At 34.6% G+C, this 27,206-nt stretch overlaps 1 protein-coding gene across 2 annotated transcripts in view; it reads left to right on the forward strand.

Moving 5' to 3' along the window:
- The first annotated feature begins 6,104 nt into the window (after nt 1-6,104).
- Nucleotides 6,105-27,206, forward strand: part of LOC126374265 (thrombospondin type-1 domain-containing protein 4-like) — a 121,544-nt gene continuing 100,442 nt past the window's right edge. For both annotated transcript variants that reach the window (XM_050020784.1, XM_050020785.1), the window contains exons 1-2: nt 6,105-6,365; nt 18,868-19,101. In XM_050020784.1, coding sequence (XP_049876741.1) covers nt 19,064-19,101 — 38 coding nt within the window. In that variant the 5' untranslated portion in view covers nt 6,105-6,365; nt 18,868-19,063. The remainder of the gene's footprint in view (nt 6,366-18,867; nt 19,102-27,206) is intronic.

Consider the following 27,206-nt stretch of genomic DNA (forward strand, 5'->3'; position numbering starts at 1 on the left):
TGTTTCTTTATTATTTGTTCGATAAATTATCTGAAATCGCGGCAGTAGGGGAGAGAGGGGAACTAGGAATCGTCCATTCTAAGGGGGAGACCGGGTCTAGTGTAAATGGATCTGTTGTGAGTGGTTTTATGGTGATCCTGCTTGTGGCTCAATTAGCTGTCATCTCCGCTTCTCACTTTATAAACTAGCACAGGGAATCTGTTGAGCTGTGTTATTTTTTAAATATTTTTTTTTAGCTGTTACCGAAATAAATAAGGTTGGCATGTGATGATTGATGTGTGATTATACTATCAATTAAGAGTGAAAAGTCGTTATGGATAAAATTTCCTACCTAGCACCGTTTGGATCCCTCCTCCACTATGGTTTCTTAAGCTCATTATAATAATTGTATTAAGCTTATTTTGACATTTTCTTTTAGTCCCGAGGAAAGGTAATCTGCGGTCTACCATAATCTGACGTCATGTGTAGGTATGAACTTAACGATTTATGAATGTAGTTGAATCGAAGAAGATAAGTAGGTAAGTATAAATATGGATGAGCAAATGCATTCTCTTTGTCTATTCCTGCGGATAAAAAAAATATGTTTGTTTATATTTATATATTTTTTTAAATTATTTAGATGGAGAACCAATAAGTCAGTTAGTGTTCTATATTCGGTAACTAAGTATAAAGTTGTAGATGTGTCTTTATTTGATTGCTAGTAGAAACGATTATTTGTTAAGTTCTTAAACGATAATTTTGTTACAATTCGTATTTTTCTATAAGTAAATGAATAATCCAATCAAGAGAACTTCTCGGAATTCATAAATATTACGTTAAATCGACTCCACAGCTCCCGAGTGCAGCTATGCACACAACGCCGCGGCGACGTGCGGGCGGCGCGTGTGAAGTCGACTCTATGTCAAGCTTTCGCGACACATCATCATGACACTGTGGACACCGCCTAAGTACTACACTACACTACACACTATGTAAGACTTACTACGAACTTATTACGAGTAATACGCTAAAATTGTCGGCGCATTGTACCAATCGAACGACGATTAGACTGTGTCTTGTGCCGCCGCTGTTTATTTAACTTTTTAGGTTTAGTTAGTAAAAGCTTTAAGGAGTAGGTACGTGTACGTGTAGGTAGGTAAATACTCACACAATAATAATCACATAATTTTCCAATGTAAGTACCTCTATTGAAGGGATGACGATCTTAACTTAAAGTAGAATCTTAGACTTAAAGTATCTACATAAATGGTGTTTTGTAATCAACGACGCATAAATAAACACAAATGTGAACAAGGAAATTAAAGAATATAATCATGCACACTTTACATAAACATTTAAACCACTCTATTCACTAGGGTATATCAAACTTTTTAGGTATTTCTCAATATCTTTTCCTCCCTGTGTCGTCCCTTATGGGCCCTATCTCACTAGAACCACAGAATAAGGAATAATACTAGGACTAGAATTAGGCCCCAAGCGCAACCCTGGCGGCGCCACATACAAAATATATGCAGTTGTAGGTATAAAGGGTACCCTCCGGGTTACGCAACTAATTTGTTGCCCGCACCGGAATCCCGAATATTTTCCCGCTGGTGACGCAACCGCAGTATCCTAGTGAGACAAGGTGTTTAAAGTGCTGACCTCATCAATTCCTATGGCGAATTGAGTGACAGGAATACGACTCTACCACCGAATTTCTATTTGGAATGATAAATGATATCACACGTGGTATTGGATTTCCTCTGGCGTGAGAACTGAAGTTCTTCGGACACATTCTCTGGTTACATCCTCCGAGTGTTAGAAAGGCAATGTTCTTTATGTAACCAGTTTATAGCACCCAGTTTGTATTTTTGTTGATGGAACTTATCTTGCTGTAGAGAAACAGTATCCGTAGTAATAAAATAAAAACACTTTTTAGATTTGCGTAGGATAGTAGGTACCATTTAACTTAAAAAGAAATTTATGAAAAAATTTTACTAATCAGCCAGAAAGTGCCGGTAAGTGCTCAGTAGTAATTGTACTTGTAATTGTTGTAAATGTTCTCTTGCCACTGGTTGCCTAGAAGAAATTGCTGCTTAGCAAGCAGGCTGCCAGATTGTTTTATTTCTTTCGTCTATTTGTACTTTCCGTATATTTGTACTGTATTGCATTGTATTGTACAATCATAAATGTAAACCTCGGTAATGATACGTGACGTGCCGTGCAAATAAGCGGATGTTATTTAAATACTTGAATTGAGCTTTATTTAATATTTATTATTGTCCAAAATTTTGATAGCATAAAATACCATCACGCATGTACCCCCGTAGGCAGAAGTGTATTGTAAGCGCTCTATGTAATAGGGGGTTAGGGGTAAAGGAGCCATTGTAGATAAATAGGTGTGATTACAAAACCTATCCACATGAAAGAAGAATGTAACAAAAAATATATTAACTTCCTTCTCATGTTTTTGAAAAATATTACATTAAATAGCAATTCTTATTTACAAAACCAACATATATTTTGCTTATTTAATTAAAATTATCATAAAATTAATTTAATTTTAAATAATTAAAAACAAAACAAACACATCTTATAAATAAAACACCTCCTCCAATGCGTCACACCGAGGCAAGGTGCCCAACAGGCTGGCAGCATTACCCCTCTGAATCGCCAGGCTAATTCTCTGACAGAAATAACTACCAGCCCTAGCATCTCCCGAAGCCCCAATAAGACGCATTGAGAGATCCTTAACAAATTATAAAAAAATAAAAAATAAATTTATTTTTATTTTAAATTATAAATTAATAGGCTAGTTTCCTACTAGTCAAATCAGTTATTTTTTACTAAATGTCAAAACATGAAATTACTATGGAATTTGTATGAAAAAGCACACTGTGACGTCATAAAAATTAGATAAAATGTCGGGATTATTATTATGTATTCTTGATTAAAATTCATAAATAATTTAACTAGAAAAAAGAAAACGTTTTTCGTTAGTTTAAGATCTGTCTTTATAATTTAGTAATCAGAATTTCATAATTTATCTTGAACCACTAAGTTCAACTCCACTAAGCTCGTGTACTAACACGACCCAATTATTTATTACATAATTATTATTAAATAGCAATTCTTACTTACAATATCAACATCCTGTTCTGATTATTTTTAATGATCACCACACTGGGTCTATTCAAGGCACCGAAATGGAATATAACAATGCTGTTGGCGCGCCGTCAGAGTGTTTCCAGTGTCGTATGACAATCAATTACAGCGGAGAGACAAACGTACCGCGATCAATTGATCATTGGCTGCCCAGATTGACTTACCTTGTTGTTATTGATGTTTAAAAACTATCACGCGGTAAACTCAAAGCCGGACCGTAACGTATGAGTTACAACTGCTTCTACAAATGCACATGCATCTGATATGTCATAATGTTGGATATAGTCAACAAATCATAAGATAGATCCTACCTAATCCAGCTTGCTCTGATAAATTGTTAGCTATTGTTAGCTTTAAACTGATGGTGGGGTTTCGGTTTTAAAAGAACATTGGATCTTCCGACTTTAAGCTGGTGATGAAAGGGTCGTTTATGGAGACTCTTTGATTGATATATAGGTTGTTACCTGCACTTTTCACGGTACAGGTAACAAGGTGAACGCTGTAATATACTGCCATATTATGTTTGAATTCACTACGTGACGTGTTGTGTCCGTAAACGAGCCATAAGGTCAGATGTTTGATAGGGAATTTTCACGGACGGGAATCGTTCAAATACCTAGCAATCCATCGCCAATAATACGCGCACGATCGATTAAACAAAACAATAACAACAAACAATATTAACAATTTCTTGGTCGATTTTTATCACATGCCTATCCGGGGTAATACGCATAATCAAGCAACATAGAATTATTTAAATATTCGTGCTTCAGTGGTTGGGCGGACTCATAATCCGGAGGCCCCGGGTTCGAATCCCGGTGGGGACAGACATATCACAAAAATAACTTTTAAATCATAGTATTGTAGTCATAGTATCATAGTATTGTATAACTTGCATACGTTTAGGTGGGCTACAGTCTGAACCTCAAAAAGTGTATTATTTCATAAGATTTGTGTCTGTAACCTGTTACGTGTGTTTATTAAATAAATAAATAAATATTTTTTTTTATTTTATTTTTTTCAAGGAAGTAATAATTCAATAAGTAATAATTAGGTAATAATTACCTTCACACCAGGGCTACCCTGGTTGGTCATTCACATCACAACCCACGCGATAAAAGAAGACCATAGAGCAAGGTTCTTATTCAACTATTTATTTCCTTCTGTTCAAAAGAAAGTCAATAACAAGAGGATACAACATTCCTTACAAAGGATTTAATTTTATTGGTTCAAATATCACTGGTAGCTGCGAAATAAGTAACGGTCAATGTTTAATTAAGAACTTATACACTTGTATTAAGAGTGTGAAAACTGTAATACAATAAAAACAGTCTCATTAAGTACCTACTTTATTCTAAAGAAATTAAGATTTTTTATTATAAAGGATACAAACTGTGAAACTATTTTCACAGAAATAAAATATCTATTCTTGTCCCATTCAAAGCCGTAAAAATATTTCACAAGTTAAACAACATACAAATTATCCCTATTTCTGTGGGGAGTAGATTCGTAAAATCCATTCTTATCTGGGTGGTAGAATTGCATTTCTATTTCTATTGCGATCGAATCTTTCTTTATACTCTTTTTTATCATTTTTTTTACATTTACATGTTGAGCGTTCTGCTCACGATCCGGAGGTCCCGAGTTTAAATCCCGGTGGGGACAATTCGCTTTGTAATCCCTAGTTTGGTTAGGACATTGCAGGATGATCATCTGATTGTCCAGAAGTAAGATGATCCGTGCTTCGGAAGGCACGTTGTTAAGCCGTTGGTCCCGCTTACAACTTACTGATGTAAATACGCAGTCGTTACTTGAGTCACGAGGAGCCTTTGGCGGCTCAATAATAACCCTGACACCAGAATTGATGAGGTTGGTCACCCACCTTACAACCCACACAATTGAAGAAGAAGATCATTTACTGTGCAGATAATGCAGATAGGTCCTTGAAATCAATAAACTTTTCCATTTTTGTTTTGATAACGTTCTCTTGTAAAACATTCCAAATTTGAACTCTCACACGCATCGTCGATCGACGAATAGGAAGCGAAGTAGGCCGCCCGACCAATGAAAGGGAAACGGGAAACTTCGTGGTGACACCATTTCCACAGCCATCGGTACAATTTTCACGCACCAACAATTATTGAATGTTACATTGTGTTTTTATTCATCGCATACTTTTATTGCAAGAGACAGCTCAGACAGTAAGTACTAAAAATGTCGGTGAAATTATTACTGCATTAATCTGGGTATAAGTATAAATTAACTAGGTAAATTGAAGTCTATTTACTTTGCTTCAAATATCGAAACTACAATATTAACCTAAATTACTTTTTAAAGTCAATATTTTATTTAAATACAAAAGTTTTCATTTTCCCAAATCTTACGAGTATATAACCACTAATATTATGAAGAAAACTCAATTCCATAAATAATTTCAAATTCCGTGGAGGAATGTTAAACTACATTAATGTTTTAGTAACCGAATTCAATATTTGAGTAAGTATTTCGGCATCGAGTATTTCTGTAGTTTCATTCAGCTTGTTGAAAATAATAATCTTGGTAAGTAGTACCTATAAGATCGATCTTTTTTCATCATTCCATTCAACTTTAACAAAAGTTATTCAAAATGAGCAGAGCGCGATTTTTGGAATCAAACACAATGCCATGGTGTGATAAAAATTATAATATATTACCCTAAAATGTCTTAATCTGTAACCAGACGCCATCACTTATGGTCAATATAATGTATTAAGTTTTGTGATTTTGATATTTTTCTCGGGCTTAATTTTAAGTTTCACTTACACGCTACAAAATCATATAATATGAAGTTTTTCACAATGTCCAATTTTGGATTATGTATAGGTAAGTAAATAGATACTTATGAAAGTAATTGCTGTAAGTACAATAGTAGAATTCTAGTAGAATGTACCGGTGGATACCAACATAGTCGATCTCAAGCTTCGGTGCGGATCGGTCGCGCCGCGTCGTACGACAACGTCGGTAGCACGCGGTTTCTAGCACGCGTCAACTTCGAACGTGCGCGCCAACTGTTCAAATATGGAATAATGTTTTTTTAAAGAAAAACGAATGAAAAAAGTTTCACACATTTTATGACTTTACCAAACAGCCAGTAACAGTAAATAAAATAAAAAAAAAATATTCTTTTTGGTTTGGAATTGGTGGATGTAACAGTGATTTATCAAGTGTCCCGCGTAGCTTGGGTTAGTATTACTTTTATTGCATGATCTGTTTTATGAAGTGCTATTAAAATTATCGAGGTGTTTCATTTCGGCGCCAGATGTAACTTGTAGAGTTCAATGGATTAACCTTAACCCTTGAATGGAGGCGTAACTCCTATTGTATGTATGAGGGTTAACACTATACAGAATGGAAAATATTAACGAACGAGATTTGTATAATTGACAAATGTATAAGCAAATGTCTTTAAATAATATACCTACCTACAATATTTTTTTTATTTGAGGGGAGGTCTGTTTGTCTGCAGTAGGACGTGTTTAGGCTGTTTATATTTACGATACGTATGACTTATTGTAGATCTTTCTCGAATGGTATTACATTACAGCATTTTATGATGATAAAATAAAAGAGTAAATTTTAATATAAATTCAGAAAAAGTTTTGAATTTTAGTAGACCTAAAAAAACAATAAGTACTTAGTACTGTAATAATTTGTACCTACGCCACTATTGTGTACTCAAATTCATTAATTCTTCGTATTTGTCCTTAGTTAATGAAATTCACTCATTAAAAACGCGTGCGTCCGACTTAACACTGACATAACATGACGGAATCAATGAACTTATTTCAACCATTTTTTACAAATCACTGATCAATATATCAATAGTGCTACCGTTTCTTCACTGACTCTTTTATGATGTAAAATAAATCACTTTTTGCGCAGGTTTTTGTTCATGATTAGTCAGTCAATATTTATTCATTGAATTCCCTTTGAATGAAATTTTAAATGTCGAGTGCCTCGGTTATTGTATAATTTTCTATAGGAGAATATATCCAGGTATTCACCACGCAATATTGCAATTTTTAGGTGCTAAATTAGGCTCGTAGTAAAGTTCTCGGGTTTGACATAGATAATTATAATATACTTACTACTCAAAAATATTTATAACAATGACATTCACGTTACATTTTTTTCAAATACCAATGCCAAGAGTAACTGTAAATATTAACAACTTGCTACTTTTGCCTCCTGAGTGGGGTATAAGGCTCAGGCAATGTTTATGCAGTATTATACATACATGTTAATTTTGTTTATTCTTGATAGTTATCATTGGAGTCGGTCATTTATCCAGCTTTGGATGTAGTCTTCCCTCTTCTCCACTTCCGAGGGCCTTGCACCTCTGCATCCAATCGTGGCCTGCATATCTCCGGATGTCATCGACCCATCGTCTTAAAGGTTTTCTTCCCGTGTATTCTTAGGTCTCCCTTCTAGGATTTTGACCCAGCAGCTGCCACCCATTATTATATCGATTATTGATGACTTTAGGTACATTATTTTAATCAACAAATCGTTTTGTTTAAAAATTCAAATCTTTGTATACTTATACTCTCAAAACAGCTCACCAGCCTGTCGCTTACAAATAATTAACTTCGTTATATTTAATGTGACATCAACAAGACATAACAAAATGGAAATTCCACCACTCAGTAGATATATCGGTTTATTCAAATGTGTCGCGTCGTATTTGCATTGAACAACACTTTCCTATTTGGATATTCGTTTAAATGGACTGCTCTACATTCGGTCGTTACTTTTATTTCTTCATTCATTTATTTTGTAGGTAGGAATATTTCTATCAATGACTCATGGTTATGGATTTTGACATGTTTAGTTTAATACACATAAATAAATCGTATCTTTACTTTTTGTATTGGTCTCAAGACGTTTACTTATTATGCGGCTAGTTAATGGATGGGATGTGGTAGCTTTTGCTTTGCACTTTGTACTCATTTGAGCCTCAAACACTCAGCTGAGAAACCTTCGGCAAATTACAGAAGAGCATCGTGGTTTCATAGGAAAGGATGAGGGACGCATGAATCGTTCAACAACTCGATCTCTCGAGACTCTTCAGCGGACCAGCTAACGAATCTCAATTCAATTATTTTTTGGATTCAGTAGCTCGTTCGCCAATGAAAATTAGCAAGTAAAATGTACAAGGGCAGAAACCTTTAAACGAATTAAATACAATACTTTACAAATCACCAGTGACATGGCTCAAATGGCATACAATAGTGTTATTAAAAAAAATATATTAAATTGAGATTCATTTGGCCTTTTCTATAAAACCACGCTGCTATTTTGCGAGTAGCTGAATAAATCACGTATGAAGACCGGATAAACTTACTTATTATGTATATTATTATAATATGTACAATGAAGCGATTACTTCTCCGTTGCAAATCGACGGAGAGAGATATCAAGTTAATCTGTAGTAAATACTGTCACGTCTTTTCTATACGACGCAATTAATTATACGCAATTAAAAGAAAAAGTAAACTGCACGCCGCCGAGTTATTCCTGTCTAGTTGTACGCACTACTCTTGCTCTAGTGGTGTCCTGTTTGACATGTTATTGCACGTAATTCAAATTCAAAAATATTTTTATTCAATAGTTAACATAGTTACACTTTGAATCGTCAATTTTACATAACGAAGGTCTCATCCGCCTAAAACTACTGCAGCTAATATAGTATCGAATCTAATAATAACTGAATATTATATGAATCCACTTCTAAATTATAATTATAATTCACGAAACAAGATTATTCTTATTGGGGTAGGCACAATCTGCAGAAATTGTTTGCAACCATACTTGGGACATTGATTTTTAGGCTTCTCTTAAAGTAAAACGGAACTCTTGTAGGATCATTTTGTTCAGAATCAGAATCATTTACTCAACGTAAGTATCATCGATAAACTTGTTGTAGGTCACAAACATACATACATACATACATACATAAACTCACTCCTATTTCCTACCGGGGTAAGCAGAGACTATAGAATTCCATTTGCTTCGATCCTGACACACTTCTCTCTCTATTCTTTGTTAAATGTCAATGTAACATTTTTGAATTTACGTCATTTCGCAAGGTGTTATGGCTGAGGAGAAGAAATGACAAGAAACTGCACAGCAACACATGTTATCCGTCCATCTGTCCGTCTGTCTGTCGCCCTTATAGAAAAATCTAGTCACATTGTAACCAAAATTGCAGCCCATCGCTAGATAGCCCATCATCTGGAATCCTTTAATCGTTATTTACAATATAGGCAGTTTTTTCAGAAATATTGTAAGTACAGTTTAATTGTTATCAATACGTAGTTTGATATCAAACCTTAACTACGGCTTTGACGAACCATTTTGCTCTAATCATATTTGACGTCATTTCTATCTTGCTTGTTGACAGCGACACCTTGTAAAATATTGATAGCCATTGATATTACTAGAATTTACACGCCTTACCTAGGTGTACAAACTGAATTTGCTTTTAAAAATCCGGTCGTATTTAGTGCAGCTATGCTGTCCATAAATATTGCACTTAGATTGTATGTGGTATACAGGTACGTTTGACGTCGAGGCCTTCAATTTGGGTTTATCCGAAGTTGCTTAAGTAAATAAGCATTTATTAGGTAACGAACCTTTAGCCACTATCAGGTGATATTTAGGTCCAACAAAAATCTATTTAAAAAGAAATCCGGTAATAGTTAAGTCTTTTTGCCACTAATCAATGAATTACAAATTAATCCAACGTATCAAAGTCCAGCAGAGATCTATACAAATATTTCTCTAGCAGAACTTATTATAGATTTTGATACTAGGCCGGACAAATCATTAAAGATCTGAATGTGCTTTAATATAATAGCATAGCGAAGATACTGTTCTCGAAGCTAGTTTTTATCATCATTTTTTTTCTATAGTAAACATAAGACGTGAAACTTTCTAGCAAAATTGGTACACAATGAGTACATCACGAAATATTCAGCAGTTTTCTTAGAACCCTCTTTCTACATGCAATCTTACTAATTTTATAAATGCGAAAGTGACTTTTGTTTGTATGTTACTCTCTCACGCCAAAACGACTAAACTGATTGATGAAATTTGGTAGAGACATTTTTATATTGCTTAGGGGTGGAATAAACTTAACGCGCGCGATAACCAAAACGCGCGGACGAGAGTTGCGGGCGAAAAGCTAGCGTAAATATAATAACATAATTCCTCTTCTTTCACCAACAATTTCTAAGTACAATTTGTCTTCTTTTGACATGAGGCGCTGCCCATCCCATAGTGAGTTATGTACGTACTGCTAAACATATTCTTTCGAAGTTCTCTCAAATACATATCCTGTATTGACATGTTTAGTTGCGATAACATATCGGATGGTTTAGCGGTGGATCGTGTGATTTTTCCATCGGCTGCATGTAGGTCGCGCTGAGTTACGATCGCGATAAGCTGTGCCTGTATTTTTGTCGCGCCTATAGCTATTTCTGTTGTACTTACAAACGTACATAAACTCACGCATTCAATCCTTATGGGAGTAAGCCGGAGCGACAAGTCGTGGAAAGAAGACTTGTCACTTTTGATAGACCAAGTATTTTAATACCTATCTTATAATACGTTCAATAAGATTTTGTTTTATACGCGATGCGATAGAGTTGAATTCTATGACATTATATTGTCCTGTTCAGAAAAAATATTTGTTTACTAATAGGTAATTGGACTAAAAAGACAATTTTAGACAATTTCTAGTAGGTACCTTGGTTATTTATTTAAGTAGAAAATTAAATTAAATTAAATTAAATAGGTAGTCAATTAATTTCAGGTGGAACTGTAGAGTTCCATATTTATACATCAGTACTAATAAAAACCTCGTTAACTTAGAAGCTTTTAGACTAGAGTGAAAAGGACCTGTTTCATCAATGGAGCAGATTCGCTCGCGCAGGGTAAAATCTGCAAAACAGGAAGCAGACCCCTATTAGGTAACCGCGTCCCATGTTACCTTAGGACACATCATCACAATCTACTAAGATTGTGATCAAAAGCGAACAGAGTTTGAATAAAAAACTTCACGTCCTCCGTCTCAGTGACTTGATTAGTTATAAGTCTATTAGCATATTAAAGGCGCGTGCGCCGGTGTTCCGCAAACGTTTTATTTTTACATTTTCCTAAAACATAATTATGATTAATGGCTTCTGTTTTGAAGAAAGCACGTCAATTAGTATATTATGTTTGAGTTCTTTGGGCTCAGTAAACTCTACTTGTGGAAAACTTGTATTATTAATTACTGTAATGAAGATTTGTTTTATGTCATTACTCCAAGTGTTTCACGAAAATGTATATTAAAATAGTTCTGAATACTCTTCTTCGAAATAGCATGAGACTTAAGCTATTTATGGGGTAGTTAGGGTATAATTGATTTAGTTATCATCTCTGACAATGTGAGATATAGTCCAGGCGTCTATTGCGTGTTATTTATAAGAGAGACTGACTATATTTAGCTGGAGAATTATCTGTTAACCGCTTAGGATTAAAAGCTCGATGTAGGTTATAGTGGAAATGTTTGAAATTATATAACTTAATAAATAAAATATTACTTTACTATTGTTTCAAATACTCATTTATACCCAACCGGGAAATCAGACGTATGATAAAAAAAATGGTTTACTTAGCTAACTATAAAGTTGAAGGAAAGCTCGTTTCGAACGTTTCGAAAACAAATTACTCGTATTGAGATGGTAAAACTCGAAGCCTTTTTCATTAAACAGGCATTAAAAGGTAATATGAAATAATATCCTAATTCAGTGAAGTATGGAATGCCTCATTTTTATATTTATTTCCAAAAATATCTTTATTCAGTAGGTAACATAGTTACTCTTTGAATCGTCAATTTTTATAATGAACTTCTCATCCGCCTAAAACTACTGCAGCTTCTCAAAACCTGTATAGCCGAGGAAATGAAGCTGCAAGAAAAACCTTGGCACAAGGCCCTAGACGTTATTTAAAAAATAAACATAAAATATTTTTGTACAATTGAGTAATTTAGCTGCCTCAGTTCTCAGACAGTTAATCCCATGCATTCATATCATCTAAATAATCACTAACTTTATAATAACCTTTTTTGGAAAGTTTCTGTTTAACTACTGACTTAAAACAGTTGAAAGGCAAATTTATCGTCTTGTTATTGTCTTTTTAGTTCGCTTTTTACGGTGTCGGGATTTTTATTTATTTGTTTATTTAATAAAATAAATACAAAAAGCCTGTTTAAAGTATGCTAAGTATCATAATAATATCTGCACTCTTGTACTCTGCACTAAACCCACACACCTATGTGTCGCAACACCCCGTCTGTCTGTTCATACGATATTTTTCACAATCTATTTGTTTTTAGTCAGATGCGAGGAACTGTGATAACCTAATTATGCGCTTATCACCGCCAAATTGTATTAATGTTTTCTTAGATGCGTCCGCGTCTACAAGTTACAACAGACTTTAATGAACTTGTATTTATTTTTGTTGTTATAATTCATAACCTACATTTGTAAGCGCCGTAGTAGCTCAGTTGGTAGAACGCTTGCCTCTCACTTTGAGGTCGCAGGTTCGAAAAGGCCTAAATCAAATTTGCGGAAACCCATATTCCCGAGAAATACATTTTCGGAGGTATGTGACCTAACCAAATAAATGCACTGTAATCCTTGCTGCTATCTGTTCCGGAACTCTCTCGGTACTGTCTTTATGTGTGCATTGACCTTTTTCCATCTGGTACTTGACAAAAGAAAATAAAAATGATATAAATGTCTGGTATTGAATGTGTTCCTCTAGTTATTAAATAACTTGTAATGTACCCTCATTGATTTAAAAAGATGTGTTGCTATTGCAGTTTCTTGTCATTTCTTTTCCTCAGCCATAACACCTTGCGAAATGACGTAAATTCAAAAATGTTACATTGACCTTCAACAAGTTTATTCGTGATAATTACGTTGAATAAATGATTCTGATTTCTGAAATGTTTTTATAAATTGACCTGATCGGGTATCGAACCTGAGATCTCTGGTTTGGCGATCAAGGTGCTAATGTCCACCACAGAGACGTCGCACGCAGATCCGGAAAAGCATGACAAGCAGACCGGGGCACGGGAGTTTGCGGTTGTCATATAAATCGCGCGCCGGTGGGCTTCTTCCGCTTTCCAGGTTCTGTGTGCATCATGACTTAATGGCCTACGTGGTCCAGTGGTTTGAGCGTTGGGCTCACGAGCCGGAGGTCCCGGGTTCGAATCCCGGTGGGGACATATCACAAAAATCACTTTGTGATCCCTAGTTTGGTTTGAACATTACAGGCTGATCACCAGATTGTCCGAAAGTATGATCCGTGCTTCGGAAGGCAAGTTAGCCGTTGGTCCCGTTAGTAGTTGTTACATGAGCCATGTTAGGGGCCTTTGGCGGCTCAATAATAACCCTGACACCAGGGTTGATGGGGTTGGAAATCCACCTCACAACCCACACGATAGAAGAAGAATGACTTAATTATTTGCCTATTCTATGACATGTATTATTTGTGAACTCCTATCACAGACAAGGGTCAAATAGGCAGTCGATCTCGGAGTTTATAGCTTTCTTAAATGTATGTCAATTTTGTTATCGCTATGCTATTTCGGTTATCCTGTAAGGTATTCCTTTATAGATATTTATAGTAATAGTTATAAGTAAATAATAATCGTAACATAAGTCAAACCAACTGTGTTAGCAAAAAACTGCACGTAAGATAAATTAATAACTCATTTTTGCACGTCCGGTACCGAGATCCGAACCGGACGAATACATTTCAAACTCCTGTCACGGATTATCTATCGTACAATATGAATAAAGCCTAAGCTAGGAATAAAACCTTTGGCGAAGCGAAATTAGTATAAATACATGTACAGTCATGAGCAATATCATATATCCACTTTAGAACCCTGTCGCACTATCATATTTGACATTTAATGAGGCTTACAGTTTAATTTGTTAAAAAAGTTAATGTGAAATGGTTGCAAAGTGTATACATATTAGTACTCGTGACCGTAAGTAACTGATCGGAAAAATTTGTTCAAATTCAATCATCGCATTTCCAATACTAATACTTGACCCATTTTTTTGTTACATCTTTACTGTTTTTTTGCTCCAATACACATTATAAAACATACAGAGATACTTACATAAATTGATGCCTATTTCCCACTGGGGTAAGCAGAGATTATGGAATTCCAATCCGCTTATAACCTGACACACTTCTCTTGCTTCCTCCTCATTCATCAATCGTTTCATATACATACGCCGGTTCAGAGTAAATCGTACGGTACCATTTCTAAGGACATCTACAATTTGGCCAAACTACGTCCTTTTGCAGAGGAAGACGTCTGCCAGTCCTACCACCAACCTTCCCTTTATATACTGCTACACATTATAAAAATCTCATAATAATATAAAGCTTCAAATAATTACAGATAAGTATGTTATAACAATATTCTCCTTTAATTACTCGTCTGATTACGACCAAAAATGGGTTACAATTTCTCTGCACAGAGCTTGATAGCGAGTCTGTTTACCACATAGAGATTGCGAAACATAGAGATAACACCTAACCTACGCATAATCATCGTAATCGGTCAGTGATACCCGCAACATGATTCATTTTGTTTTGGTATATTCGCTAATATTACATACTAATTTACAATATAATATTATATATTTCATAATATAAAGCTGTTTATTTTAGTCTGTATACTGACTCAGAGACCTTGGTCTTAAAATGTTGCTGTGATAAGACGGGATAGCTACTTTTGAATATATATTCATTCATATAATATATATTCAAAAGTAGCTAACGAACTTCTTCAATATTGAAAATGATATTATGTTATCAATATTGAGTGGTATGATTAAACTTTTGCTATCTCGTACACGATGTATTCCGGTGCTTAGGAACTTCGGTGAAATGTTTTTACTTAGTATTCGTTTGGTGGTCAAATAAAGAGACTTTTGAGTTAGAATTGTTTAAAAAGTTCAATTTATTATTCATAGTTAATTTTCTCGAATCTGGGTATTACTTCCCAACCCACAGAGGATAAACTTTAACCTATTTGCTGCGAGACAAGCTAACCCTCTGCAATTAAAGTTAGCTCGCATTCTTACACTGTCTAAAACAAAGCAAGCCATAGAAATAAAATTATTGCATTTTAAATGACAACAACAAGTGTATTTGTTCCAAAAACAAAAAAGTAGACAGTAATAACTTACAATTTGAAGCGAAATAATTCATCGCTACTAAACATAGCGAGCATAGCGTTCAAATAATCGTATATTTAACATTCAAATTGGTCCATGTCAGCTAGTGTTTGTCCAGTTGTCTACAGACTGCTTAGTCAATTGTTCTCACTAATGTGACACAATTTCTTCTAATTCCGGTCACGGCAACATGTTCATTATTAAGTGTCGAAATCTTATTCGAATTTTAATCAAATACATTATTAACCTAATTAAGTAATTTCTTCGTATCTAAAATTCATTCTTACTCATTAAAACGTATTTTGTACGAGATGGTAGAGTCAAAAATATTAATGATGAACTTAAATGTGTGTAAAGAATCACGTCTAAATCAAATTTTACGACTCAAACTTTTATAAACTTAGTTATATTACTTTAAGTGCGTATTTGTACTTATCTAACCATATAAAAAAACTAGGTAATTTGTTTCCTCGTGTCTCAAATTCCTATATCCTTTTACCGTTACCGACATAAAAATAAACACAATGATTAATTGTATATCAGCAACTGGATACGTTGATATACACATCAAAGGTAAAACAAAACGAATGGTGAAAGACGGTAGAAGATTTATAACTATTACAGAGTTCACGCATTATCTGTACTTTGATATGTATTAAGACAAACTGAACTTGGCTTCCGAACGCATAAACAAAGGGATATGATTAAAAACGTGTCAATATACAAATTGAAACGTCAAGTATATTGATTTGTTATAGAATGCCCAGGGTCGGGTTACGGGAGTGAAATTCCTTGGCAGCTAGTTATGCATGTAAATAAATTGAGTTATCTTTCATTACGCCATAGGTTGCTCTATGAGAAATTGTTTCACCACTCTCCGTATGCCCACCTTGATATTGAAAGATTATTTTCTAGCCTAGCTTCGTTAGCGATGTCTATTCTAGATGTGCTTTTCTAAACAAATGTTACGCTATAAAGGTACAATGTCCGTTGCAATTTTCTTGGCTATTAGTTACTTATATTGGACAAAAAGTATTAAACGTGAAAGCTTCTGCGTCAATTCAAAATTACCTTTAGAAATTGTTTTTTTTTTCTTATCCTGGTGCTTAGATTTGGATTTATATTTCATAAAGATTTGGAATTTCAAAAGTGTCTGCAAATAGCATGTGTATCTATTCTTAAATAGGTGGAGAATGAATTTGATTTATGTAAACTACCTGTTTCTTTTCAATTTTAATATAAATTTCTTACAAAACGTGTATGATATCAATTCTCATATGGTAAACAGTCCAAACTTGATGAGTGCGTGGGTTGATTTAAGTTATTGTTACTACTATAGGCCTTTTAAAGAAAACAGTTAAGACACAAATTAATTTAGAGCGCCACATTTTTTGACAAGGTAACGGGTAGATATAAATTTTGCCACAATTAGAATATTTTTGTGAAATTAAATGGGTATAATTAATTTATGTTGAATGAATTAGTTATCTATCTACGTAAGTATAAAAATGTATTTTTATCACAATGCTTGTGTATGTTCACATTGTAAAAAAAATATCATGTCATGTACCAAATAGTTACTATTTTTTTATCTATCTGCATCCAAAGCCAATTCTTCGACTCATATACTTTTCAATAGTGTAATATTTTATTTATTTTTATTGCTACATAACTAGATCAAGAGGTGAAATAGCCGACCACCCGTACTGTATAAGATAATGGAAACAATTTTAGTGAGACCATTAACAAGGAGTTCAGAAATAGCCTGGGCACTGCCGTTAGCGGCTGGGTGTCTTCTCACCTGACGGCCAGACATGTCAGGCGGCTAACCGGACACGTCGACCGACCAGCCGGACATATCGGACGATGTCGATAGATATACTAAGTCCCCGACAGTTTTATTACCCGACGTAAACTGAAATAAACCGGTGTTGGCTATACTTAGCAGTTAGGTTATCTTTTCAGGACTCTAACGGGTGTCCAGGTTGTACTCCCTACAGAGTTTTAGTACTAAATAAACGGGGATATAAAATGTGCAGTGGATAGAATCCTATGGGTAAAGAGAATAAACTGTTTGAACATAATATTAGGGTACTATATTGGGATACGTTTGTCTACGCATGCCTTCAATATCTGTTGGTATTAACGTCCTTGAAATAAGTATTAAATACGTCACGGGTTTCAGAATGGTGTTGAGACTCTTTATTTCGCAAGTAAGTAAGTAAAATTAATTAGGTACTTATTTATTTATTTCGCCAGAACGTGATCACCAATTTTCCTGATACGTCTGGAATGCTAAAACAGTATAAAAAGTTTTTTCCCACTCTAAATCTACGCACTAAATAACTTATCTACCTACTACCGTCCTGTATTATCAGATGTTATTTCATATAGTAGCAAACCCCAAATAACTCTATAACACTTAATTATGTTTTTACTTTGAATTCTAAGCACGTGCTCAGATCACGATCTAACATAATAGAATGAATCATACGTATCACGATTGATATCCGTTTTTTCATTTCATTTTTAAATAATTATAGACTTTTTGTCAGCACATTGGTTTGCTATTGAGGTAGCGTGAATGTATTATTTTAAAACATTGTAGTAGAGTTCTATGGCAGCTCAATAGTAACCCTAACACCAGGGTTGATGAAGTCGGTTATTGACCTCAGATACGAGAGAAGAAGTGAAATAAACCGAACATAGAGCAAAGATGGTGTTGTGTTTTACCATGATATACTTACTGTCCGTGAATGAAATGTTTTGTTTTGAAAAGTATTTATTATAGAAAATTCTACAACCTCAGGGATTACCCGGCACCATTACGTGCAACTTATAATATTATGCTCTTATAAAGGAGCTACCATACTGTTTTAATATCGGTATCATTTGATAGAAGTCTGAGATCGCGTGGGAAGGCAAGCTCTTCAGAACGTTAGAGGCACGATTTATACTTCCAGAGTTATTTGTTTTACGTCAAAAATTGATCGATCATTGATGGTTGTAGTTCTTCTATTTTTATTTTGGAACTGTGTGTGTACTTTCAATGTCTGAGATCACGGTCCTGTTTGACGTCTGTCTAGATAAGACTAAAGGAAAAATTGTATGCGAATTTAGATATAGATATTTGTCTGATTATCTAACGGGTCATTGGTCTCTTTATATTTGAGATAGCATAATCTATCATTGATATGTTCGTTATTGGTGAATTTACATCTTAGTATCGTTCGGAAATAGGCAGAACTATAGGTACGCTTTACATACCTACTTACATTAATTAGCAACCAAAAGAAAAAGTGACCATATTACAATAAACCAATTAATACTACGGTTGCATTGTAAACATTTCTACAACTATTGTTGTAATGAAACAACAACAAAATTATTCTTCAATTGTGTTATTGACAATGACTATTATTTTTTGCAGATCTTCAACAAAACGAAGTCGAGATTCTGTTAAGAAAATGTGTGGAGTGACGTGATGACCGGAGGATGAAGCTGTTATTACAAGAAGCAAAAAGACTTCATTCATTCAACTGATTTTTCAATAGTGTTATTTGTGCTATGACTCAGTGCTCAGACGTTTTTTGTATATAAGTGATTTTTGTGCGTTTACAATCAACATGTTCCGAACAACGCTTCTGAGTTACTCCCTCTTCATGTAAGTACAGTCATTTTATTTTTGTTAAACTTTAACAGTAGCTCTGATTCCCGCAGACACCTCCTAATTTTTATTTTAAGTTACACCTGTCATTTTCTTATCCATCGAAAAGGAAAGAGACGGATGATTGTCAGCTGATAAATATAAAATGAATAAGTGAATGAATGAAATCCGGGCAAATCAAATACGCATCTCGATGACAATGCTACCCGTTTCGGGTTATTGGCCAACGTAAAATTTTTGAGAGGGTAGTAAAAATTTCTGCTTAAAATTGACATGTGTCTCATAAATTTTATGTCTGTCGATAACCCGTCCTCTTCTTTTTCGTTAGATAAGAAAATGACAGGTGTAATTTAAAATAAAATTGGATGGTGTGTACTGAAATCAGCACCAGTGGTCACCTTTTTGGTAGCATTTTATACCAATTGGGAAATTCAACGGAAACAGATGACAGTAGCTATATTAGTCGTTTGCAATAAATTGGAGACAAAGAGGGGGAGTTCGAGGTATATCATCGATATATATCTATTATTTAATTAAATCTAAAATTCCATATTTTTAACCCGCCAAACAAAAACGAGGGGGTGTTATAAGTTTGACGTGTCTGTGTAAATGTGTATGTGTCTGTCTGTGGCTTCGTAGCTCCCAAACGGATGATCCGATTTTAATGTTTTTTTTTTCGTTTGAAAGGTATGTCAGTCGTGAGTGTTCTTAGCTATGTTTGGTGAAAATTGGTTCAGGTCTTCAAGGTCATCAGGTCGTTTGTTAGGTGTGATAGGAATGTTACATGCTCAGTTTGTTTGCAAGCATATGTGGGATCTGACAAACACTGTCGTCTTAATGTCTTCTGGAACCACTGAGCTGATCTGCTGTTATCGTACTTTTTTCCTGGTCGGGGGTTTTTTTAATTTTAAATTGATTTTTTTTTAACCATATATTTCATGTTGCATTTATCAACAATTAAGTACAATAGCACCGTTTCCGTAACCCTCATCTATTACCTCCCAGTTGTGTAGTAAACCTCCCATAGAGCTATCTAATTTAATTTTATTAGAAAATAAGTCGTAAAATCCATGTTTAGTTGATATTAATGAGCAAGATTTCATCGCGCGTTTTACTATTAACCATCTACATAAGTCCTGGATTTAAAATGATGATTTATACAAGACTATAAGTCGATATACTTTTGTAAATACATCCTTAACTGTCGGGTAAAAGTGGCTCTAATTGTTTAAAGATTTATTTTATAGTCACAATGCTCATAATATTTATGCGGTATATCTTGTATCGTAAATTTTATTTATGTCTCTAATAATAATATATATATTGACCACAGTTATGTCAAGCTTGTAGCGAATTGTAATTTGTGTTGTTTTGATGTTGGATTAGCTAGTTTCATAGTTATTGACATTATGAATAGATAACTAACTATTGCAGTGTCATTCAGTAATAATACTAAATATTAAATATACCTACTATACTGACGAGTAACTTCTCATCATCATTCATTAAGAGCCACACTCTTGTCGGTGTAGAATCCTCCATGCTACTTTTTTAGGGAAATATAGGATAGTGGTTTCCGTCTTGTACCGGATGAGAGCCCTCAGCGCTCCCCATTTGTCCGACCAAGTAGTTAATGCCATTTGCGGCAAATCTACACTAAGTGACGTCTATTAAAAGAATACATTTCTAATACCTACAGTGATATATTTAGGTTAAATACGGCGAAAAGATAAACATATTTTCTAGGTAAGAATAAGGAAGTAAATATATTAGGTATTTAATGTATTACGGAAAATGTATAAAAGCTATTGTTAGTTAAATTCTTCACGGACCATTATCAGAGTACCGGAAGACAGTCCAGTTCTTGCACCAGAAAATGTCAGAAGTCCATATGGCTCTAATATTTCTGAGAGATCGCGTCAAAATAGATGAGTTTCAGCTAAGTGGAAAGTGCGTGGAACTATTACGCCTGTTGTAGGTAAATTAGATAAATTACAGCATTCTAAACGGGTTTCTCTGTTATAGGTAGGTAAGTATCATTCAACCAAAATTAGATATGTTATGTATACCATTATATAAAGTTAGGTTTATGAAGAAACAATAAGTACCAAGAGTTAAATATTCATTTTATGATAAAACAAAACAAACACAATTATTATTTTCTTCTTTTCTAAAATAAATTCTGACGAAGTATTCTAGGTATACAAATACACTTTATTGCACGAAAACAATGGTCATTGGTGGCTAAAGGGTGGCTTAAAGCGACTTCTTCCAGGCAACCTTAAGGTGTATTAACCAGTCGTACTATTCTATCGACAGTTTTCGAAAACGCGTTCATTAGTATTACTAGACACCTTACCTTACCACGCAAAAACAAATTTACAACACGATAGGGTCGATACTATTCTGACCTATCGGTTGTACAATAACTTTAGCCAACACTGTGACGTCACAAGCCGTCTACCGGCGAACACTCGTCTATCTTGCCCGCTGACGTGTAGACAGGCACTTGGTGACACGGAATTTGCCAGGTCTGGATCGCCCACTGATGTCCAGCGGACATAAATAACAACCACGCTTTTACGCAACCGATTAATCGCTTAGTCGGTATGTTAGGGCAATTAGATCGAAAACGTGAGAAAGAAATTGGAAGGTGTGTTTTCCTTTGCTATTCAATTATTATTTTTGTATATTATTTACAAATATAAATTCGATTAAATAGGTATATAAATTCTAAATGTATAAGTATGTATATTCTAAATGTGTATATTGGATATTAAACTAGGTACCTACTTAAGTATCTCGTTTCGGGACACTCATAACGGTTTATTTATATCATATATATTATATTAAAAATGAAAATAATAATTTGGAAATGATATATAATGTTTGGTATATCGACCAGACGGTCGATACAAATTATACATTAAACATACCAATTTCAAAATGTGTCCACAGTAGGTATGACCCTTTTTTAAAGGCATGTTTTTTAACAATCAACCATAAATTCAACTAGACAAGAGATCCATCCGTTTTTCGGTTAGTACATACGTACACTTAGTTTCATTTAATCTGGCTAATGTAGTGTAGTGAACTTACAATTAAGCCAAGCTTTCAATGACCATTGCCGAACTGCACAAAGACTTGACAACTATTCCGACCTATTCCTAGTACAATCCGTAAATTGATTACATTTCCTGTATATTTTTGTACAATAGTGTCGTTTCAATTGTAAAGTGATTGACTAGTACTACTACATACTTACTACTATTCTCAAAATTAGGTGGTGTCAATACGATCAATAGTTTAATCGCACTTTAGATTGTCAGTTTATTGAAAAAATATGTAGATATGATGTACCTGAGCCTAAAATAAAGGATCTGGCACGATTCAGACCATGATTCTGAGTTGATATCAGTTGGAATTTTCCGTCGTATGAAACTAAAAATAACTTAAAAAACACACAAATATTTTCATGAATTTTCCGACAGGAAATTCCACTTGATATCGACATGCCTCCAGAATCTGAATCGTCCCCCAAAGTTTTCGTTACGGTATACTAGGTATAATAATAGAAATGTAAACAATGAAATGAATAAGCATTTTTACATAAAATAAGCTTCACATGAGCGTTAAATTTTCTGACAAATTTAAAAAATTATCTGGCCTTTTATTGAAAAAACGAATTCGTAACCCTAAAAAAGATTAATTTAATTTACTTTATCTAGAATTTTGAATAGCAATTTAATAAAATTAATAAATAAGTATTCAAATAACTTGAATGTACTTAATTTCTATTCTCATATTTGTTAACGATATTATTATCTCAATAAGACATTTCTAACTCGTTTACGCATCGTATGTTTATGTAAGGAGCACATTTGTAGACAAATTAATTGCTCAACGAACACTAACAATTGAAATATTGTTCAGTTCTGGTCTAGGGAATTGTTCTGCTTATCGCTCAACGCATGTGGTCCGGGTAATTAATTCATATTATCATCAAATAGCTATATTTGTATCGATTTATCAATGGACATGCTGTTGTCCTTAATAGAGAATTTATTACACTGGTGGCCGTGAAAATTGTGTAGATTTCATTTTAATTGCAGATAATCTCACGGTTGCAACACCTACACTGCCGTGAGCTTATCCACAAAAAAACTTGTAGTAACTCTTTATTATTGCAGGTTAAATAGAATAATGTCCCAAAAATCATATAAATACTTAAGTATCATAGTAATCGTATTGGGCTGGTATTCCCTTCGCCAGTTAGAAGGTCAGACAAGCAGTCGCTTCTGTAAAAAACCGGAGCTGTCAAATCTTCAGGTTAAGTAAGCGGACTCTGTGAAAACCGGGATGATGCTAGGAAGATGATGATACATCCCACTGCTGGGCCTTTGGAGCACTTTTTAAACAGTCACTGAAAATGGGTGCAGTACCTATTTAGTGACATATGACGTAAAGGTAGATTACAGGATTGGTACGATAGAAAACAGACTTTTAATACGTGCTTTACGTAGGTTAGGTTATTTAATTTTTATAAAATTTTTCATTTCTCGCAATAGGCTTTCGCGTTGCAATAGGCTTTTTATGGTTATGTATGAGTAAAAAGTAGATATGAAAGAGAGATCGCCTATTCCAGATTCTATTATTCATTTTAGATATTATTATTAATTTAGATTATGTATAGATAGATAAAACAATGACAGACTGGCGAAACAGGACTGTTAAACATCGAGAAATACGGAAAGTATTGTAGATATCTTGGTGTATCTATTAACACGTCTCGGTTTATCAAATCCGATTTAATCTTCTTCTTTTAAAGGCTCCTGACATGGCTCATGTAATGACTACATACTTACATAAATAAATAGTAGCCGGGACCGAATGCTTAACGTACCCCCCCCCCCCATCCCTTCTCTCCTCATCCTCTTTAATGAACTTATATTTGCTGTGGTCATCATCTCCCTAGCCTTACCAGTAATCCGAAAACCTGTAATTAGGCTAGTTTTAGACAGGCAGTCGCTTCTATAACATCGGATCTGTCAATTCTTCAGGTTACGTAAACGGACCCTGATATAGCGGGATATCACTAGGGAAATAACGTATGCAATATAAAAACATAACTGTTATTTCTAAATACAAGTCCTAAAATCACTACAATCGTTATCAGCGATACACTATCGGGCCCGCATTCCATGTAAAATGTGATTCTTTGAGGGGCTATGAAACCCGTCTGTATAACTGTCGCGACATAGACATGGGCGCCAGTTGAATAGGTGATAAAATTATTAATTATAATTATTAAAGGCTAAGCGTTAGAGTTGATTAATGGGCCCACGATAACACAACGAGTTAGTCGGCCCGCGCGGCTAGTTGGATGGTCGTATGCAATGTTGAGGCAAGTAAATAAATTACTAATAAAAAGAAGTATGTGCATAATAAATACGTCTTCATATTTAGTAGAACAAAGTTGCTAATGAAAGAAAAATGCAGATTTTTCATTAAATACTTTTGAATTTTGAAAAGCTCTGTGCGCAATAAAATGTAGATACTTTTAAATATATAGTTCAAAAATCTAAATTCCATTTCAGCAATAGCAATTTATTTACAAAACAAAACTGAAATTTAGATTTTAAAATCGGAAAGACTTTCATATTCATCAGAAGTAAAGCGGTTAAAAAAGCTCATTGAAACAATTAATTTCTTCTCAATTGGGGAGCGTCGCGTCGATTCGAATCCGGTAAGTACCGGACCTGCACTAATGAGTTATAAATTTATCTTTAGTGCAATTTCACTAAGACAGTTGGCTCAACCATTTGACACGGGGGTACGACTCATCACCTATCACTTTGGTCTAACAGAAACTCTTAGGTGTGGGTACTTAGATATACTCGTGAGCTTATGTTACGTTACGATAATTAAAAAAATAATAATAATTGTAGCACTACTCTATACACCTATCCCGAAGTCGGAAGAAGATAATAGTGTTAATTTAGTAAACAGCAGCGTTGTTTAATAGCCACAAAGGACGCAGTGTGAACGAGGCATTTCTCCACTCCTTTCTATAAGTTTTAGTTTAGGGATGCGTGTTTCGATAATTATTTTTTATTAAAAAGAAAAAAAATAATTTAGACGACAAACAATAATGGAGAAACATAGCATTAATCTTTAAAGCACGGTAATATGCATCTTTTTGGTCTATTTGGGTACAAAAGGTCTATCCACGAAGATCAACAAGCGTGTATCCTAAGTACATTTAAAAAAGTATCACTTTATACGGAATACTAAGGAACAGTACAGGCATAATATAAGCTCGACAAGGATTGTCGTAAGTGAGTATTCAGACTCCGTTTGATGCCCGGAAATTGGCTAGCGTTTGAAGAACCTCAATCAGTCCTTGTCGTGGTATTTTCCGACATCAATCACAAAATTGCCATTAGAAAAATCCCGCTTAACGTTTTGTTATTGTACTTAGAGGGGCTCAAAAGTCATCAGTCGGAAGCCTGGGTCTTAAGAAATTGAGTGAGGTCTCTTAGACGTGACTTTTTGTAGGTCTCCGATGGCACTACATGGCCGGATAAACGGGGAGCGAGATCTCTCACCTGGTACAAAATTTAAGACAACAGGCTTGAAGGTCCGCAGTTTCTGGAGTGAGGTGTTTTGTAAAGAAAACTGAGGTGATTTGAACTGAATATTATAATATATTTTTATTTCTCGAATTTATTTCTTCAAAAGACTTCAAGTAAAACTTTATGAACAGAGATTTTGTATTTGAGAACAGAAATTCACCTGCGTGTTTTACACAAATGTCTACTCCCCGCCTACGGTCTGTTCGACCAAGTACTGAATGTCATTTATGGTAAATCTACAAAAAGTCACGTTAATAAATCAGCCTCCAATCTGCAATGCTTGAAGCGTCGCCTGGTGCCCGTGGAGAGCGTAGAAGTTTCATAGTTAAATTTTCTTCTTCTTTACGAACAACCCTAAGACTATTCCGTAACCACATGTACATTTTGTATGACCGGATATAATGCTTTAAAAGCCAGTGTTAAGGCTTTATCCCGTTGTGCCGATGACAGATAATTAGTTATTGATGTGTCCATTGTGGGAGAAAACGAAAGTCACTTGCCTTAGTGGTGTGATATTGACTTAGTAGCTAATTGGGATATTACGTTATATCTAAAGAAATGTCTTTATTGTCAAAATTATTTCGAAATAGGCAACTTCTTCGGCCTTGACTCTTTGAAAGTTTGAAATATTTACGAACGGCTCCAAAGATCTAAATCTAATCAACTACCTACGTAGGTATACATTATTGCATAAAAACTTAACATTAATATACAGACAGACATACCACAAAAAATACACTATTAATATAATAAATGCAAAAGTAACTCTGTATGTTTGTTACCTTTCACACTTCTTTTTCTTCTTCTGGTGTCAGGGTCATTATTGAGCCACCAAAGGCCCCGGACATGACTCTTGTATCGACTTCATACTTACATCAGTAAGTAGTAACGGGGACCAACGGCTTAACGTGCCTTCCGTGCACGGACCTTTTCACACTTAAACTGCTGAACCGAATTAAATGTAGGGAACAGTAAAGAACAGGATAGTTGTTATCCCGGAAATCATACTCTATAGGGATGGAAAAAAAAAACACGTCACGTTCAACTACCGAAAGCGCAGGTGAAAAGCTAATATATTGTATTGTTCGGTTTTAATGTACATATCAGATTTTGTGAAATGGTCTAAAGTAAGCTTTTTAGTTATTTATCTACGTATATGCAAAAAACCCTTAACTGTGCAAACAATTCTTACACCTTCAAAAGACCTAAAAGAAGCCACCTACTGGGCTGCAAACATTCAGTGACCTTCTAAGCACTATTACGATGTTTTACTGTTATTACAGGATCTATTTCATCAGCCCGCGATCAAATGTCAAACGTAGAAATTATTCCGAACGTTATGTTCAAACGCAGCGTGGTACAAAATAATGCGAACGCTATTGCCGTGTCAAATCTGTTAATCTTCTTTATTATTCTATGTTCTAAAGGTTAGGGTTGGTTTTACGACGCGGTTTCTTAGGTAATGGT

The sequence above is a fragment of the Pectinophora gossypiella genome, chromosome 17, assembly GCF_024362695.1.
Source record: "Pectinophora gossypiella chromosome 17, ilPecGoss1.1, whole genome shotgun sequence".
Classification (NCBI taxonomy): domain Eukaryota; kingdom Metazoa; phylum Arthropoda; class Insecta; order Lepidoptera; family Gelechiidae; genus Pectinophora; species Pectinophora gossypiella.